Source organism: Puma concolor, chromosome B2 (assembly GCF_028749965.1).
Source record: "Puma concolor isolate L17-30 chromosome B2, mPumCon1.1.hap2, whole genome shotgun sequence".
NCBI classification, from domain to species: Eukaryota; Metazoa; Chordata; class Mammalia; order Carnivora; family Felidae; genus Puma; species Puma concolor.
In genome coordinates this window covers 143,184,903-143,204,041 of record NC_141671.1, presented here as the reverse complement: position 1 = coordinate 143,204,041, position 19,139 = coordinate 143,184,903, and the positions used below count along the sequence as shown (strand labels likewise).

The 19,139-nt window shown below is 42.9% G+C and overlaps 1 protein-coding gene across 11 annotated transcripts in view; it reads right to left on the bottom strand.

The window, feature by feature from the left end:
* ARID1B (AT-rich interaction domain 1B) overlaps positions 1-19,139 on the bottom strand; it is a 450,301-nt gene that overhangs the window by 385,935 nt on the left and 45,227 nt on the right. For all 11 annotated transcript variants that reach the window (XM_086708220.1, XM_086708218.1, XM_086708223.1 and 8 more), the window contains exon 2: positions 12,036-12,230. In XM_086708220.1, the coding sequence (XP_086564346.1) occupies positions 12,036-12,230 (195 nt within the window). The remainder of the gene's footprint in view (positions 1-12,035; positions 12,231-19,139) is intronic.

The following is a 19,139-nucleotide window of genomic DNA, read 5'->3' as shown; positions in this document are numbered from 1 at the left end:
TCCATCAAGCACGTGAAAACAATGTCTGCCAAGAGTAGCGGGTTCAACTGACCAGTGACACTTATGGAGAACTGCAGCATCACATTAAAAGTCTTTTCCCCATAAATCACTGGTTTTTATACAATTCCAGTACGAGCTTGGATGTAAACTGCTCCCCCGCGACAGATGCCCCCCTGGCAGCCTCCGCATTCCCACCATTCATGGCACAGCTCTGCCTCCACGGGGAAGGAATTCTTTTCCTCCAGCAGTAAATCCCTGCGGGAAAAATGTCTGTTTTCCATAAACGGCATCCTAACTATTTAGGGGCTTTTCCTCCATAAGCACTGTCAAATGACCAGTGTCAGGACCAAGATTTGAGCCTGTTATCACACTTATGCCAAATCCGATTCGGCTGCGATCTGGAAATCTTTGCTCGCCTCCCCCTGCTACTAAGTATTACACTCCACACAAGAGAATTCAGAAGAACGATACCAGCCATGACGTAAAGGAGCAGCTGTCTCCCATTTGCCCAGTGGGGTTAGTACCAGAGCGAGGACTACGGGCCCCTAACACCACACACACTGAAGTAGGCAACCTCAGAGAACCACTGTGCTGCACCGACTTCTCGGGTACCGGAGATTCCTCGCAATGTAACGGCAGGGCCACAAGCACGGCCCGGTACTGTCAGCACGGAGCTGGGCACTAAGAGTTCAGCCGGAAACAAAGCAAGCCATGGAGGAGACTTTTCAGTGTCGGGCCTCCCGGCTTTCCCTGGCTGGAGTCTACAGGTCTGCAAATTCTCGCCTTCGCTTGCTGTGCGGTGCCGTGGACTGCTGCAGACGAGGGGCCACAGCAGGGCTAAACCAAGTCCCTGCTGTCTACAGCTTATGTCCTAACTGGAACCGTAGCACGCCAACAACGCGCCTCAGGTGGTAAGTGACACGAAGGAAGTAAGACGGGGCAAGGGACGGGAGGAGTGTGCAATTTTACTCAAGTAAGTCTGAGCAAGTCAAATAAACATTTGAGCAGAAACTTAAGAGAAGTAAGAAGGCAAGCCCTAAAAAGACCCAGCCAAGAGCCTTCCAGGCAGAAGGAAGAGGAAATACAAAGGCACAGAGGAAGGGGTAGGCCTAGGGGGAGGCTCGGGGACTCTGAGGGAAGTGAGGAGTCACAGGAGCAGTGTCACAGCTTGCCTCACACCATCCTGGGGGCGCCCGGGGGGCTCAGTCGGTTAAGCGTCCAGCTCCAGCTTGGGTCGTGACCTCACAGTTCGCGAGTTCGAGCCCCGCATTGGGCTCTGGACCGTCTGGAGCAGGCTGGAGCCTGCTTCAGATTTCTGTGTCTCCCTCTCTCTCTCGACTTAAAAACTAATAATAATAAAAATAAAAAAAATAAAAGGATCATTCTGGTTGCTCTGCTAAGAACGGACTGTGGGGCAGCAGAAGCCAGGGGTTCACGTGGGAGATGGTGAGGCTTAAGCCCAGGGTGGGAGCCACTGAGGTGGTGAGAAGTATGCTGTTTCCGATATATTGTAAAGGAAGAAGCAACGGGACTCTCAAGCAGACTGAAAGGTTGTGAGAAAGAGGAGGTGCTGACCTGGGCAAGCGGAAGGATGGAGCTGCCATTTACTGGAGCAGGAGGACTGAGGAGGGAAATTTTTACACAAGACAAACTCCTTCAGGAGTAACTCTGCGTTCTCTACAAAGACTGGGTATCCAAAACACTCTGCCTCCCCCAACTGAGAATTCAGAACTCAAGTTCGTAGCTTCCCATGCAGTCAGATGACTTAAATTCTTTCAGGCACACCAACCACAGCTGACTCTGGTGTCGAAGTCAGCACATGGCATGTTGCTTAATGCCAATTTCTGGTGAGAACTGGAGTCCTTCCCGGAACCCTGTGCCTCACTCTCTGTTCCGTACTTTACGGCTCTCATGACTTCGCGCGTACATGTGGTAAATCGCCGAACTGCCCTCCGGGGGATTGCTCCAAGCTTGCCTTGACACATGAAGACTTAGGGCCAATGATATCACCAGGTTATCACTCTTTCTACCCTTTAGTTTTGAAACTACCAAGGAACGGGGCGCCTGGGTGGCGCAGTCGGTTAAGCGTCCGACTTCAGCCAGGTCACGATCTCACGGTCCGTGAGTTCGAGCCCCGCGTCAGGCTCTGGGCTGATGGCTCGGAGCCTGGAGCCTGTTTCCGATTCTGTGTCTCCCTCTCTCTCTGCCCCTCCCCCGTTCATGCTCTGTCTCTCTCTGTCCCAAAAATAAAATAAAAACGTTGAAAAAAAAAATTAAAAAAAAAAAAAAGAAACTACCAAGGAAGAATAGGGAAGAACTCAGCCAGAGAAACCAACGGAGAAGGAAGAGAGCTCTCCCTGGCAGCCCAGTGGGCTTGAAAGGAACTTTTCCCCCTCCCAGGTATCAAACTTTGGCCAACTACCTGGGAATAAAATCTTCTCATCTCCAAGACCTCTGATTAAGGACATAGGACCCACGAGTAGGAAGTAGAGAAGATTTTCCTTCTCCAGAAGCCCAAAACACTGAGGAAAACCTGTGAGGACGTAAAATGCATAAAATATCTAGATTATTGGGTGATCACAAAAATCTTAGAAATTTCAAGGTAATAGACTAGTTAAATGAAAGGAAGTCTCCTTTTTTGGCTGACTTATTTAAAGAAGTATTCTGAGGTCATATGGCCCATCGGCCAACAATTATTCTGACACTTTCCTCTTCCCCAACTTTCCCTGCAAATAATGATAACGATGACATCAATTATAAAGGGACACATAATCCTTATGTGCCATATTAGGAAACTGTCCCCGCTTGGCTGTCTTTTCTGTGGTTCATCTCAGATTGGAGTTCCCTTCCCATCAGACATTTCTTCCTAGCCCTCTGTGGGCCCATCTACAACTACCTGGGAAAGCTGGTTTTTCTCAGTCTGGAGAAGTGAAGTGAAATCTCAGTCCACGAAGTGGAATCCACGAAGTGAAATCCACAAGTGAAATTTAATGATCTCAGCAATGGTCTTTTTGCATCTTAATTCAATACTTTCAGTTTTTGCTATATATATTAGGCCCACTCTTTGTTCCTGAGTGTTTGATGTTTTATAGAAATTGACCTGGATCCTTGCCTTTGACTAACCCTGAAGGGCCAATTCCACTGGTGTGTTTGGTAGTTATTAAAAAGGGGAAAAAAAAAAAAAGTATGCTCTTAACGATTCAATACCAATAAAGAGAGACTAATTTGGTGACTTCTTTGGAATACAGTCCATTTTCTCAGTTAAACACACTTCTTCACAGGAAATGGGAAGCTGCATAACTCCTGCTGTCACAGACAGTTGCTAAGTTTTGGTCTGGGGCTATGTTAGCAGGGCAGGGATATTCGCCTTATACATACACTCTGACCACACGCAGGTCTCAGCTCCAGAATTTCCAGGAAATTTCTAACACCTGATCCCACATGGGGAGTCCCTCCTGAGGCTGCGAAACCTGGACCGAGTCAGCTCCCCAGCACTGGGGGGCATCCGCACAGCCACTCTGAGAGAAGCGATTTCATTCACAACTACAGACTTAAGTTTCAAAGTTATTTTCCAAAATGAAATGGGCAAATGATCTTCATAAATTTACTGCATACAAAAAAAACCAGACTGTCATAAAAAACTTTTTACCATATAAGATATGAACATATAGGTGCACCTGGGTGGCTCAGTCTGTTGAGCGTCAGACTTCGGCTCAGATTGTGATCTCGCAGTTCATGAGTTCCAGCCCCAAGTCGGGCTCTGTGCTGACAGCTCAGAGCTTGGGGCCTGCTTTGTTTTAGATTCTGTGTCTACCCCTCTCTACCCCTCCCACACTCACGCTCTGTCTCTCTCTCTCAAAAATAAATAAACATTAAAAAAATTTAGGGGTGCCTGGGTGGCTCAGTCAGTTAAGCGTTCAACTTTGGCTCAGGTCATGATCTCACAGCTTTTGAGCTCAGAGCCTGAAGCCTGCCCTCCCCTGCCCTGCTCACCCTCAGTCTCTCTCTCTCTCAAAAATAAATGTACATTTTAAAAAATTTTTTTTTTAATTTTAAAAATTGAACTTTTAGCTAACATGAAAGAAAAAACTTCTTTTACCCTTGGAAAAAACACGTTTTAAGGTAGAAAAATATAGACACCTAATCGCTCTTCATGGGATTTAGACAAGGGTGAAAGCAACAGAACAGAGTATGTGAAAAGTTCTTATTTCTATTCTGAATTCACGGTACACAGTTTATCCTAATTGTGTCCAGTATATGCTTATTTTCAGAACTACTTAGAAAGTAATAATGTATTAAATGAGTAATTACTGGGTCTCTCTGTGCTTCCTTTTGTGAGCCCAAATAAAGTTAGCAACTCAATCTTATGATTTTCTACATTACACAGGACAGACAACATTCTACATACCTAGTACACAACTAGTATCCAGGAGGGAGAGGTTATCAGAGAAAATTTTCACTTTGCAAAGAAAATTTAAAGAAAATACCTTATTGCACTGATTGCAACAATCTGCTAACCTCTGAGGAAGAAACAGCTCTTTCCTCTTTAGAAAGAATTTTAAAGAGGGTTAGTAGTTATATTAATACAACCCATCAAGCATCAACCCATAAATTTCAGAAGACTGTACTGGAAATGACAAGACCCTAAAATCCAAAACTAAAATGAAAAGACATTAATCTACTATTATTTTAAAAGGAGTATCCAAGCTGGGAGATCTTACGGTCAAACTCCCTCATTTGGTGGATGGGCACAGTCAGGTCAGTTTTCCCGATACCACACACAGATTAAGCATTAATCAGAAAGGACTACACTGTCCCAACTCCTGAATCTGGGCACATTTCATCCCTTTATGGTAGTGGTCAACTCCCGACTCACTGGGCAGGGCCCGAGAACAAGCGCCCAAAGCGGGGCAATGCCACTGGCCCCAAACCTGCTCTGGGGCCCTTACTTACTGGTCTATCTCTGACACCTATTAATGCCAGCCACACAAGGGAGCACGTGTGGCACACTCAAAAAAGAGGGAGGCCTTAACACTTGGAAGTCTTTGATATAAGCTTCCAAGCCTGGAGTTGTTTTGTTTTTTAAACATTTATGTATTGTGAGTGAGTGTGTGTGTGTGTGTGTGTGTGTGTGTGTGTGTGTGCGCGCACAAGCAGGGAAGGGGCAGACACAGAGGGAGAATCCTAAGTAGGTTCCATGCTCAGCAAGGCGCGCGACGTGGGGCTCAATCCCATAAACTGTGAGATCATGACTTGAGGCAAAATCAAGAGTCAGATGCCAAACTGAGCCACCTAGGGGCCCCCAAACCTGCTGTTTTTAAAGGACCCTCCGAGACTCTAACATTCAGCAAAGCTTGAGAACTACTGGCCTAAAATATGCCACTTATGCCACTTAGTCATTGTAATTAGTGACTTCCGTGGCTGCTTGTGTCTCAAGGAGCACTGAAGTAATGTGATTGGTTGATTTTACTGGTATCAACCGTTAACTTTATTTGAATTGTTTAAATTTTAACATAAATATCAGGGCACCTGGCTGGCTCAGTCGAAGGAGCAGGTGACTCTTGACCTCAGAGTCAGAAGTTCGAGCCCCAAGTCAGGTGTGGAGATTACTTAAATACATAAAACTTAAAAGACAATTTTAACATAAATATCACATTCAATGTTTCTTTGTAAAAAACAAATAAACCAAATTTATTTAAAATATACTCGAGCAATTCTAATGTTACCTAAACATATGCTTAAAATTCACATCTCAAAAATGAAAACGTAACAGAGAAGCTTAAGAGATATTTTAGTTGCAAGTCCATGAATGTAAAATACCTAGAATTCAGATGTGAGTGAGAAAACAGTATAAGCTACAAGCAGAGAACAGGCACAATACACCACATATAATCTTTAGAGTATCTAGCACAATGTGAATGTTCAGATAAAAAAAATATATCAGCATAGACTTTCTAATATAAAAGTAGCTATCCTAACTAAAATAAATCATCTCATTTTTTCATCACACATTCAAGTATAAAAGCTGGTCTTTGCTCAATTTTAGGGAAATCCTAAAATTTCGATTTAACTTGAAATGTGATCTCTTCTAATCCTCCTCCTCTAAGAATGTCACACTGAATGCTTCAAAATATGCTTAAATTCAAGTACAATATAAAAAGTAAACAGAACCAGTTACGTATTCCAGACATTTACATTTTAAGGAGCAAATAAAAATTACCGTACCTACAAATCTTTTCAAAAATATCCTCTTGGTACAAACATCCATCTACAGGGAACTTTGGCGTCAAAGATAGTAGCATCTGCTATCTACTTGGAAGCAGAAATAGGAGGTGTGAATGTATTTTGTCGGTAAACCTTAAATACCTTCATGTTCACTGATGAAGAACTGAGGAAATCAAGACAGAATGTGGCCAACAAAAGGCCATTATTGATACAAATCTGCAAGCTGCTGAAAGGACTCCACACGTTTCAGGTGTACGAGCAGGTGCAGCTAGGCTCCAAGTCTTTTAGCACAGAACACGCTATTCACAAATGCTGTAAACAGCACAGTGAAAGGGATCTCTCTGCATTCACTGTTTTACTGGCCAAAACGTTTACCTTCACTTTACGCACCTGTTTGCTCATATACGTACGTATATCTGTGTGCACATAAAATACATGTTTAATATACTGAATATGCATACGCAGATACATTTCGTTGCACTAAGATCCCACTGTCACACAGACGTTCTGTTCTATGTGTGTGCAAGCAAGCCCGTGCACACACAGGTGCAGGTGGGGGTGTCTTTGAGTGAGTGCAAACTATCAAAAAATTAAGAGTAAAACAGACACTAGGACCCATCCTTCTCCATTATGTTAACTCAAGCCTTCCTTTCTTATCCTATCACACCCCATTATGCTCCTTAAAAATAGGAACTCTCAGCTCTTTTTAGGCAAACCCAAAATTAAGCCCTGGTCACTGGATTCACATTTAGGATTCAGAGACTGAGTCCAAGCAAACATTTCATGTCAAAAAAACTCTGGAATTGTTACGTCTTTAACCAAGCCTCCCCACCCCATTAATCCCGACTTTTTAGAGACATTGTTCAAACCGGAACCAAACATAATTTAAAAAAATTTTTTTTATTTATTGATAGAAAGAGAAAGGAGGTGGGGGGTGAGGAATGCGTACCTAAGCAGGGTAGAGGCAGAGAGAGACGAAGAGAGAGTCTCAAGCAGGCTCCACGCAGTCAGCACAGAGCCCGATGAGGGGCTCAAACTCACAAAACACGAGACCATGACCTGAGCTGAAATCAAGAGTCAGATGCTCAACGGACTGAGCCACCCAAGTGCCTCTCAAAACATAATTTTAACTGTATTTTTAAAAGTAAATCTTTTTTACCAGAAGAGACTGACACTATAAAGTAACACAGGTGGGAATCCTAGAACTTGCTTGGCTGCCTCAATAACCCCAAAGAAAACATTTATTTTAGCCAAACAATTGTAATGTTTGTCTCCTTTTAGAAACATCTGCTGCCAAAATAAACATTTGCATTGGAAGAAGTGTTTTGGCTGTTAAGATGGTACCAAATAAAATGCTTATGTTCTGAAATAAATATTTTACTCAAAAAACACACAGCAAAATAGACATCCAAGGACTGCAGAAGATAAACTGAAGACACAAATGAGAATACCTATTGATTTCTAACACCTTTGTCAAAAGAAACTCAATTTTAATTAGGTTTTTATTTAGATTTAAAGTGATAAGATCAGATGGATCACTAATCTATTTAATTTTGCCAGAATATCTTTCAAAACAATTCCATGTTCTTATTGTTGTAAAGGTTTTCGCAACACAGATGTGTTTTTAAAACTAAAAAAGTTGTCATTTTCCATTATAAAAGCGCTCATAAACATAAATCTCTCACTTTGCTCTCTTTCCCTTTTCCTGGTTTTATAATGCCAATCGGCATTAGATTATACAAACTTCTGCAACAAGATAAGGAGAGTTAAAATATCAACCCACTAACCTTTGATAACTCAGGAAACATCTCAGACTACATGCCGTAATTGAAATGTGCTTGACGTAAATAAATATACCCGCACTTCTGTGGCCTATTTTTCCTGGGTGCTATTTCTTTTATATGAAAATCTTTTTTAAACCAAGTTGGCACAGACCTATGTATACATTTATGATCACAAAGGACAAGAGAAGTAAAACAAAACATTTGCTCACCCACATCCCTGATCCGGCAAAGGGTACCTTGGTATCTAAGTTTTTTACAATATCTGAAAAACTCAGCATCAGATTCTAGTAACCTTAAAGATTATACTTCCTCTGCGTTAGATGAAATCAACCGGTATACTTCTGTTAACCATCTCCAGGTTTGAATTCCAGGAGCCTAGAGGCAGAACATTCTCCACAGAGGCATAGAAAATTCATTTCCCCTCTCAGCTCAATAAAAACTCAAACAGACTAGTTTTTAGGGCACTGTGCAAAACTAATCTGTTTAGCTATGTATTTGCCTGATGATGTGGGAGAATCAGCACGTGAAAGACCACAAATCTAGTTCCAGTTAATAAATACCAAAATGATGTACTATCATCATATCATGCTCAAAGACCTCGTCGTGAGTATATTTCAAAAATAAAATTCTCACCATACAAATCAAGAATCAGCAGGTTAACACTAAAATCAAACACTCAGTGGCCAGTACCTCCTTAATCTCAGAAACAAAAAGCAAGCACTGATACCACCCATGTTCAGTTTCATACAAGCATGGCCGTTCTTTCTAACAGAATTCTCATTTAAAATTCCTATCACAGGAGTGGAATGCTAGCCAGGAATCACACTGTGACCCCTGAGCCAAAGACAACTTACCACTCAGCTGGTAAGTGGGCAACTCAATTTACAAACTTGAATTCCTGCATTTTAATCCTTTGCAGAAATATACGAGCAATATTAAATGAACTGGATTCAGCTCATTAGAGGTTCACAAACCAAACACAGAAAGCTTTGGAGGCTCTCCAAAGCAAAGTCATGCCTAGGTGGTGATGTCCACTCAATAAAAACTCAATGTCATCATTATCTTTCAACTTTTTCCCTGAAAAACATGAGCAGCCATGACTACAAAAACGCTGAGCCAATTACATTAATACTAGGAGAAAACAGCACCAGCAGCCAATCACTGTGCCAGGACCTTGTCCATGGACAAATTGTAATTATCCAAAATTCACAAACAATGCAACTCAAAGAGAATTCCTCACCAAAGAACACAGGCTAAACCTAACAAAATAAATGTGCTCTAATAACCTTTAGACAATACCTTAACTATTTTTTTCCCCTTCAAAGCTATTAATTAGCCTACACCTGATCGCTTGAACTTGGTATTAAAAAGCTGTGTCTCCTTGAAAATGTTACACACATTCAAAAATACATTCATAGCTATTTTTAGCCTTCCAGTTATCAAAACAAGATACTATATTTCAAGGCTATATTATCACTAAACGAAAGGGTGAAAAAACAGTACAGATTTCTTAGAACCTTTGATGATGATGAACTCAATATGGAAGTTTGACATTCTACAGTCAGGGCAGTCAGTTTCCTACCAGATACACTACTTTCCTTTCATTATCAGGAAGATCTGTCCTTAATCAGAATTAGATGTTTCTTCTGGTCTGCAGTAAAAATACCTAATCTAAAATCTTAATTAAAAATTTGCTGAAATACTCGGTGAGTTATCTTCATCAACTTGTCCCTTCAAATAAATCCAAGAGTTCCTGTATTTCAACAAATCTAGGTAAAAGCCACGGGGATTTAAAAAACCCCAAAAAGCTGACAAAAGTAAAGTTACTCTATGTATTAGCATATGTCCTCTACTTGTAGCCTTACACGTGGGGTTAGAAAATAATGAAAAAAAAAAATCGTAGGTAATCGTTCTTTACACACCCTTTCCATTTGTTGGGATTTCCACTTTGGGACTGCAAACCGTGCCAATGTCGAAAGCCTGTGATAAGACTTGAACTCATTCAGAGAAAAAGATAAAGGAGCATCCAGGAGCTTGCCATGAACACCGCCTTTCGAAATGACTTTCCAATCTGACATGAGGAAAACACGGTAGAAAGAAGAGCCTGGGTGGCTCAGTTGGTTAAGGTCTGATCATGATCCCATGGTTCGTGAGTTCAAGCCCCACATCGGGCTTTGTGCTGATGTGCAGAGCCTGCTTGGGATTCTCCCTCTCTCTCTCTCTCTGCCCCTCCCCAACTTGCACTCTCTCAGAGAGAATAAATAAATTTAATTTTTTTTTTTTAAAAAAGAGAATGCAGAAAAACAAGGAGTGGTTAGTATCCACTTCTTCCCGCCAGGTCGGTCACTTCTTCCCTTCTGCCTCTACTCTTGCCCGTGGCCAGAGTTTTCCTACAGAACTATCAGCCCCCACGTGAAGTCATCTACGAAGAAGAATTAGGATTTTTGGCAGCTAGCTGCCTGGGCCTTCTTGCCTTCAACTAAAGGCAAATTAGGTTAAAATTCGAAGAAGGAAGAGAAAATCACATCTTACTTTTCAATCATGTACCAATTATTTCCCCCTTACCATTAGCAACCTCAGCTAAAGATGTTTTACTCTAGGCAGCAAAATATTGCTGGAAGAAAGAAGTCATGTTGAAAAAAATTAACAGAGCAATTAAGTGTGCAAGTGATGGAGAGAATTCCGGGCAGCCAATTTAATAAAGGACAGTACGAACTAGTGACAGTAACAAAGGCTGTTTAAGGAACCAACAGCTAGGACTCAAAGGCTGAGCTACTTCTAAGCTGCCCTCTAACCACTGTAAAATAAAAATATCACTGAAGGAGGGGCAAAGATGAAAAGGAAAAACAATATTCAGTCTATAAAGGAAAAGGCTCACATGCAACTTAACGGACACAGCTCTGGAGCACGTTAAAGTGTATCGTTCTCCACATCCACTTTACAGAGAGAAGTCTGAGCCAATTTTTTTCCCCCACAGATCATTTTTGGTTAAACACAGGGAAGGATCTGCAGAGAGGAAGTGTATGAAACCCTGGAAGAGGCTACTGGCAACACTGTGGAGTCACCTACCTGGAGGCGGTAAAATGCACACGGGTTCACCCAATGCACCCCCCCCCCATCCCCGATTAAAGACACGGTGTGGGAATTCAGTAAAACGCACATGGATCCTCCTAATGCACCCCCCCCACCCCAACACCCCCCCCCATTAAAGACACGGTATGGGAATTTATAAATAAGGCTCTCTGGGGTTTCTAGTAATTAAACACCCTAACGAGTCTGAATTTAGTCTTTTCCTAATATCATGCTTCCTCAGGCCAACATTACAAGGATACACTCTCAGTATCCAAGAGACTATAGGTTTACTACTGCTGGAAAGTAGATGGGTATTTAAGGTAACTCCAACTATTTGATTCTAGAGAAAAATACTGAGTCGATAAAAGGAAGGAAGTCTTTTTTGTTTTAAGCAAAAACACAAAACCCATCAAAGGCTAAGAAAACAGATATATACCAAATCCTCTTAAATGAAATTCATATGTTATTGAATAAATGCAAAATAACTTTTTGGGAGAATCCAAAACTTTTCTCAAAGATGATGCCATTTTCATGGTTATTTATTCTTTAAGTTAAAATGTCACCTTTAAAAATCTATTCACAGTTCAGAATCTGCCAGTCTGCCATCAGAAATGTTAGAAAGCCAAGTTCACGACAGGGGGTAGATCTATATAATTTGCTGCAAAATGATGACACTGCCTATCTTTCCAATACAGCCAGTAACACAGTAACAGCCCTCTACCAAACAGATGTTCTGTCCACTTTGTTCTAAGCAGCTCACTTTTCCTTCTTGAAAAGAAAAAAAAAAGGAAACTGCACCCATGATTACTTGAAGAAACGATGATAATTAAAAGAGAGCAGAAAATCAGTGAAATGTCCCCTAACTCTCTCAGTACCAATCTTAGGTAGTCGGTAAAAGACAAAGACAAGAGGATCACCCATTCGGAGAGGGGTGGGGTAAAAACCAGCACAAACCTGCTGCTGTGGGTACTGCATTCCTCCCATGGCCCCTGGGGTCCGACCCTGGATGCTGATTGGATAGCGCTGTGGCCCTGGGGGACCGTAGGAGCCTCCGGGGTAAGGGCTGCTCTGCTGAGGCTGAGAATGAGGGTTACTGCCCATCCCGTATAACTGCGGCCTCTTCATCACCATAGGATCCATTGGGCTGCCCTGTGAAGAAAGAAACAGACACAGATTTAAGTCATGATTTATTACAAAGGCAGAAACTGTGTTACACTCACATATATGTTAAAAACACAACTATCCTTACTTTTGAAAATACTAAAAACATACAATACACACAAGTATCATATCATTATGTTGTATGTAACACCTGAGATGAATATGCTGTAGGTCAATTATTGCATTAAAAAAAAGTAATAATAACCTGGCAAATAAAAACCCAGAAGAACATTTAAGAAAAATACCTAGACAGCTACAAGACTTTTTTTTTTTTTTTTACTTTTAGGGAGATTTTAACAATTAAGAGGGATCCGGTGTAAACCAGAGAAGGAAAGAGTCTGCAGAAAGAAAACATTTGCATCTAAAATCCTGCTATACATATAGGAATGAGCATGATCAGTTAATCTCACCCAACTCCTGTTAGCTTTAAGTATAGTGAGTGGTTCGCAAGGCTTTCTGACTTCAAAGTATTCTTAGAACAACGACTTTGTTTTGGACCTGAGTCTGGAACTCCTGATCAAACACTAATGCATCTGAGTGCTCATGAGAAAGTGAAAGGGTAGATTTTAGATAATACAGAATGTCTAGGGTAAAAAGTTTCAAAGACTACTAGTGTGCATGAATAGGCTCCCAGACTATGAGTCACAAGCCACCTTCCCTATGTCAGTATCTTAACCAAACATAACTAGTTCAAAACTAGACTCTAAGTTTTATTTTTGGTTTAGTGAGTCAGCCCATGAGCCTCAGGGCCAAGGCCATTCAGCAGAGCCAGAACTAGAGCCTCAGCTGGGGCTTTCTTGCCCTGGGTGCTTCAAAGGAGCAATGCAGTGGTGGGGGAAGTCCCTCCCCAAGGGGCTAAAAAGGCCTGCAGCATTCATCCAACGATCCTTCTCGCCTGCTGCCGGCCTTCCTTCCTGCCTGCCTTCCTTCCTTCCTTCCTTCCTTCCTTCCTTCCTTCCTTCCTTCCAAAACCATATATTGATTCCTACTGCATGCCAGACTCTGTAATATATATGAAAACTCTCCAGAAGGCTCAAAGATTAGCAGAATAAATGAATGAAGAAGTGCCAGGCTCAAGGTGGGGAGGGACAGGGCGTAGAGTGCCATAAGGCAGAAGCCGCAGCAGAAACCACAGGCTCAACGGAGCCGAGCTTCCTGGTGTGGACAAGGAAACATAAGCAGTTCAGATCCAGATGAAGCAGGAATTTGCAAAGAAGCTGAAGCAGGCGGAAGCCAGTACAAGGGTGAGCCTTACAAGTCAGCTTCGGACTGCATCCGGGGGATGAACCACCGGGTGCTTTCAACAGAGAGAATGATAATCGGATCCAGCCTTCGGAAGGACTGCTCTCAGGCAACTGGCTGGAACCAGGGTGGGCTGCCGCAGCGGGCAGGCGAGCTGAGGTCCTAAACTGGTAGCTAGCAGTGGTGGGAGAAAGCGAGCCCGGATTCCAGTGACAGGATGGGGATGCGGCACCACTTGGAGACCGAGTGAGTGACGGGAGAAGACAGGAGTCCAGGGTGGCTTAATAGATGATAAGACACCAACTGAGATGGAACGTGCGGAGGCACAGGCAGATCAACCGTCTCCCCCATGCCAGAGGGAGCCTTCAGTATGCTACGTATGAAATCTGAGCTTCCTACAGGAAATCCAGTGGAAAACATCCAGAAGGAAGGGACACAATACATTTGTAGCTTGGGGAGTAAGGGCTGAGCTACAATAACAAATGGGAGAAAGTCAGCATATAGAGGATATATGCTCCTGGAAAGGTGGTGATTTTTCTGTTTTACTCACCACTGTATCTCCAGGATGTAAGTCAAACAGTACACCTGGCACACAGCAAAATGTTCAGTGACTACTGGATGAGTTGATCAACAGGAAGCATATAAAACCTCAAGAACTTTATCTAGGAAGAGCAGATGAACAAAAGAACAATGCATAGAGGACAAAACTCTAGAGAATATCACCATTTAAGGGAAAGAAGGAGCCCACAAAGAAGCCAAAAGAACAGTCGGAAAACACAGGCTCTAGAGTATGGTGTCATGGAAAAGAAGGGAGTCGTGCCTCGAAACACGACAGGCATGCCAAATGCAGCCCAGGTGTCCAACAGGTGAGGGCAAAACCCTGCTCTGTACCCGACGACTCGAAGGTAACTGCCGAGTCTGGCCAGGGCAGCCTCATCACAGAGGTGAGGGCAGTAACCAAAAGACAAGGAACTAAGCCAGGAACGGGAGGTGAGAGAGGTGAGCCGGGAGCACAGACCCAAAACCCAAGCTGGGGAAGCTCCGTGACAGCCGGTCTTCCCTCCCGCCCGCACCCCAGCCCAAGGCCGCACCCCAGCCCAAGGCCGCAAGCAATCTTTCCCCTCCTTCCTGCACGTCTGCTGTGTGCAGCGGGCCAGGCCCCAGAGAAAATGCACACGCATCAGGAGCTGTCCTGGGGAAATGAGCGATCCACTGAAGCAGACGGGCTGAATAGAGACTGCAATGCCCCCAGTGGACACCCTAAGTGGACCGTGCAGCGGATCCTCAGCGGGTCTGTGATGGGCTGTCACAGAGCCTTCCTGTAGGGAAGCTCAGGTCTGAGGGATTCGTAGGAATCTGCCAGGAACTGATCTCACCTGAACGAAAACGTGGGGAGGCCAAACAGTTCGGCTCGAAATTCACAATTTCATGGGCTTGTCAATGTGTTACTCTCACCCGTCAAGGAAATTTTGTACTTATGATGACAGAAGTTTCTCAAACAATACACTGATGTTACACCACCTGTGCTGACTTCACAATTCAACACACAAACATGTATGTTGACACACTGTAACAAAACTAAAATCGAGTATTGAGAATTAAGTTTTCCCAGAATCATATAAATTAAAATGGGTGCCTAAAAAAAGCAAAATGTAATTCTTTCCCACACTTTCTTTGAAAAGATAAAATAAAACTTTCTATGGAAGTGTGAAAATCAAGGCTGAGCTGGTGATTTCAGAATCTGCACAGCGAATGAATGGCCAACAGAGAGGCTGAGTAAATCAGATTTCAGGCTAAATGTCTAATACGGGGCCCTGAGGCAGCCCTATCTCCACATTCAATCTGGATTAGCCAGGGCAGAGGAAAGGTCTACTTATTTCACTTAAAATAGTGCACGACCCAAACTGGCTTAATTAAAGCAGAAATTTAAAATGGAAAAATGATTGGAATGTCTATATTTTAATGCTACAGATAACAGTGCAGGAAATTCATCTTATCAGTGACTAAAACTGTTTCGTAATATCTATCTCATCACTGCCATAAACTCTCACAGTCCTGCTTAAAATTCAGTTAATTTGCACCCATGTCAAAAATGTTAGCTTAACCCTGAGATTCCTGAAAATCTAAAGCATGAAATACACACATTATCTGTACCTCTCAAAATGCATCTAATACCTTTCAGTGAGACTTCAGATATGAAAACAGATACTTATACAGTGCAAATTATTTAATTTTAACCTTCTCGCCTTATGGCCTTGTGTTAAGTACACATCCACACCCCAAATTCATCCTGCTGTGTATTCTTGCTCTTTTTAACATTAAATAAATAACGGGATATTTCAACCCCTGCTTTTTACTACTATCTCCTTAAAGAAACCAAAGACCAAATCAAATTTAAGTCTTTTCCAAAAAAACATAAAGGCCAGGTCACTTCTCATATTCAGTTCTAACCCAAAACAATTTTACATTTTTATCATCTACACTTGAGATGATCTATTCCTGAGTATCAGTATTTTCATTTCTCATATAAGACATCTGCTGTATCAGAGACATCGTCCACATTTAAAAAGTCCTCAAATACTTTTCTAAATATGTTACTCCAAACGGGTTTTCCCTCTCCAGATACCATTCCACAACTGCTGGTTCCTCCTGAACTTCGATTCTGTAAATTAAGACAAGAGCTTTGAAGCCTATGGTAAGTACTGCCCACTTTCAAAGAGCTCAACACAACTAGTGTAGGTTTGGTAACTCAACATCTCATGCAATTTTGTTTCTTTTTTTTGTTTGTTTGTTTTTTTAATTTTTTTTTCAACGTTTTTATTTATTTATGGGACAGAGACAGAGCATGAACGGGGGAGGAGCAGAGACAGAGGGAGACACAGAATCGGAAACAGGCTCCAGGCTCCGAGCCATCAGCCCAGAGCCTGACGCGGGGCTCGAACTCCCGGACCGCGAGATCGTGACCTGGCTGAAGTCGGACGCTTTAACCGACTGCGCCACCCAGGCGCCCCTGCAATTTTGTTTCTTGATAAGACTTTCTCATAACCCCTCCTTTATTCAAATAAGTTTTTGTAAATATACGTATGTATGAGTTATTTACCATACATGCACGCACGTGCACACACTCTCCTAAATCTTCTGGGAAGCCGTCACAACTACCTACACCCTCCAAAATTCTCAGAAGGTTCTCCATTCCTAGGACGACTACACAAGAGTACAGTGTATATTTTTTAAATATATAGTTGATATAAATTCTAGACAATCCAGGTGGCACGGTTAGGCTGTATTCTAGGTTACAGAGGTTTGCAGAGGCCGGCCTGAGAATCCAACTACCCTTTTAAAGATTACCCAAGTTAAAGAACAACTCACTTCTATACCTTTGGGATACTTTAGATACACCTGGTGCTTTTTACTCTTACTCCTTCATTACCCCCTTCCAGAGTACTCCTACATATGTACTTACAATAAAGATATCTATGTAATTTGTTTACTACTGGATATCCAGTTAAGGAGATGGTTTATTAGTAGTTTCTTTCTGAATATAATATTTCACAAACTGAAGAAAGGCACTGCAAAACCCACCGAAAGAACTATCCGCATTTTTTTGATCTACAATTGTATCTATGTATCTGGATTAAGTAACAGCTTAGAGAAAGAATCTCTTCCCGTTTCAACCATTATTTGGGAAAATGTTCTAAATTACCAGCAACTTAAGAAAACTTCGAAGTAACATTCCATTACCTATAAAATGAAACCCAATTGGAGTAAATGAGTGTTTGTACTGGTAGGTTTCATACCCACTAACAGGTTTCTTACCACTACTCTGAGAGATCATATGACAATAAGCTTTAACCAAAAGCTTTCAACACTGTGTCTTGCTCCAACTCTAATACTCTCTCTCAAGTGGGGCGGGGTGCTACTTATCCAAATCCGTCCCAGAGACAAGATTCCTCATACTGACGGGACACAGCACGGTCCAGGGAAGAGAGGGTGGGCTTAGCTGCCGAGCAGACCCTCACCCTTATCGCCCCCCCCCCCAATTACCACCACTGTAGAACCCTGAATATATATGTTGCTTATTGCTTGGTCTTCTACTCACTAAATGGAAGAAATAAAACCGAGCTCACAATTAACGTGAAAGACCAGTAACAGTTCTCAGAACCACTTACACCAACTGTCCGAAGAAGAAAACTCGAACGACGATCCTAGGATGTGGGAACGAGCCACAACAAATGAGCACCGTGGAACAGAGACACGGAAAAGGACATATGAAACAATGTCAAGTGTTTAAGAGCGATGTGCATGAATTACAGCCATGTGAAAACTCGGCTGATAAGGATCAGAGCCAGCCACAGTGACCTGTAAGTAGTGGCTGTCATATCATGAAGCAATCTATGTTTACTTTTCTGTGATAATGTCTAAATATAACTCTAAAATGCTTTTTTCCCCCCAGGCGTGCTGCAAACATGACTATGGTTTGCCACAGGGCGGGGGTGGGTGCGAGACACAGCTGATCCGCATTCGCCCTCCCCCATCCCAGCACCCACACTCCCATTCACGGCACTCACCAGCAGGGAACGGCTGCTGGTCCTCATTCGGGGGGTGCCCCTGCTCTCCTCGCTGTGTAGCCCCAGGCTCACTCAAGTCCTGGTTCAAGGACAGCAGAGCGTCCCCCTTCACCACACCTCAGAAACACTGTCTATGGGACGACCCTGAAATCTCTCCTACGCCGCTGGTAACAGACTTCTGAGTTGCCTCGTGTTGTTATGGAACTCGTGTACGAGTTTTTCATTTCTCAGGTGTTCCTTCTTACCTCCCAAGTAGTCTAGAATGGCAATGCCCATGCTCCGCAGCTCTGTATGTGTGTCTCACTTAGCACACCGCACAAATGACCTAGATTGTGCTGACTCAGGAACTCCACGGAATGAAGGCTGATGGCATAAAGTAAAACGTTCTCGAAAATAAAGTGCAACAAACTCCCTGGCCAATTTCTACCTTGATTCTGTACACATAAGCAGAAGACATGTAAGAAGCCAATGATGATTTACAGTGCAACATTCTTGCTCAAGCTCTTCTAATGGCATTAACATCAGTTTAAATCAAACACAGAGGAGCCAGGCACTAAAGACTTTCCTTCATCTCATAAATGTACCTATTTATGTACCTATTCCTCCTCAGGCCAGAAAACCCCAAGACCCTCAGTTTCCACTGCCACCACCACCACAGAATCCCACCGCCCAGAAAACTCTCCATCCCAGATGACATCATGGGGGCCGGGAGTTGTGGGGACCTGCCCGGGGCTGTGGAACTCGTGCAGAGCGGAGACCAGGAGAGAAGCGTCCTGACTCAGGCCCACAGTCCCCTCCTCTGCAGCATGCATCCACATAGGCCATGAGACTGAAGCAGGGAAAAATGCACCCCAGCATCTAACACCATTTTGCTTTTACTTATACTAATAATGACAAGACAATAACGTGTATGAGGACCTGAACCAAAACCTGGAACTTCGAATCTGAGTATCGACACACTGGAAGTTCTCCTTGTCGATACAGGAATGTTTGCTATGTTCTACAATGGTAAGGGAAGGACCAAGAAGTGGAATTCTAAGACATTAGTCATGGCAGAAAAGGCTGTTGTGGGGTGCCTGGTTGGCTC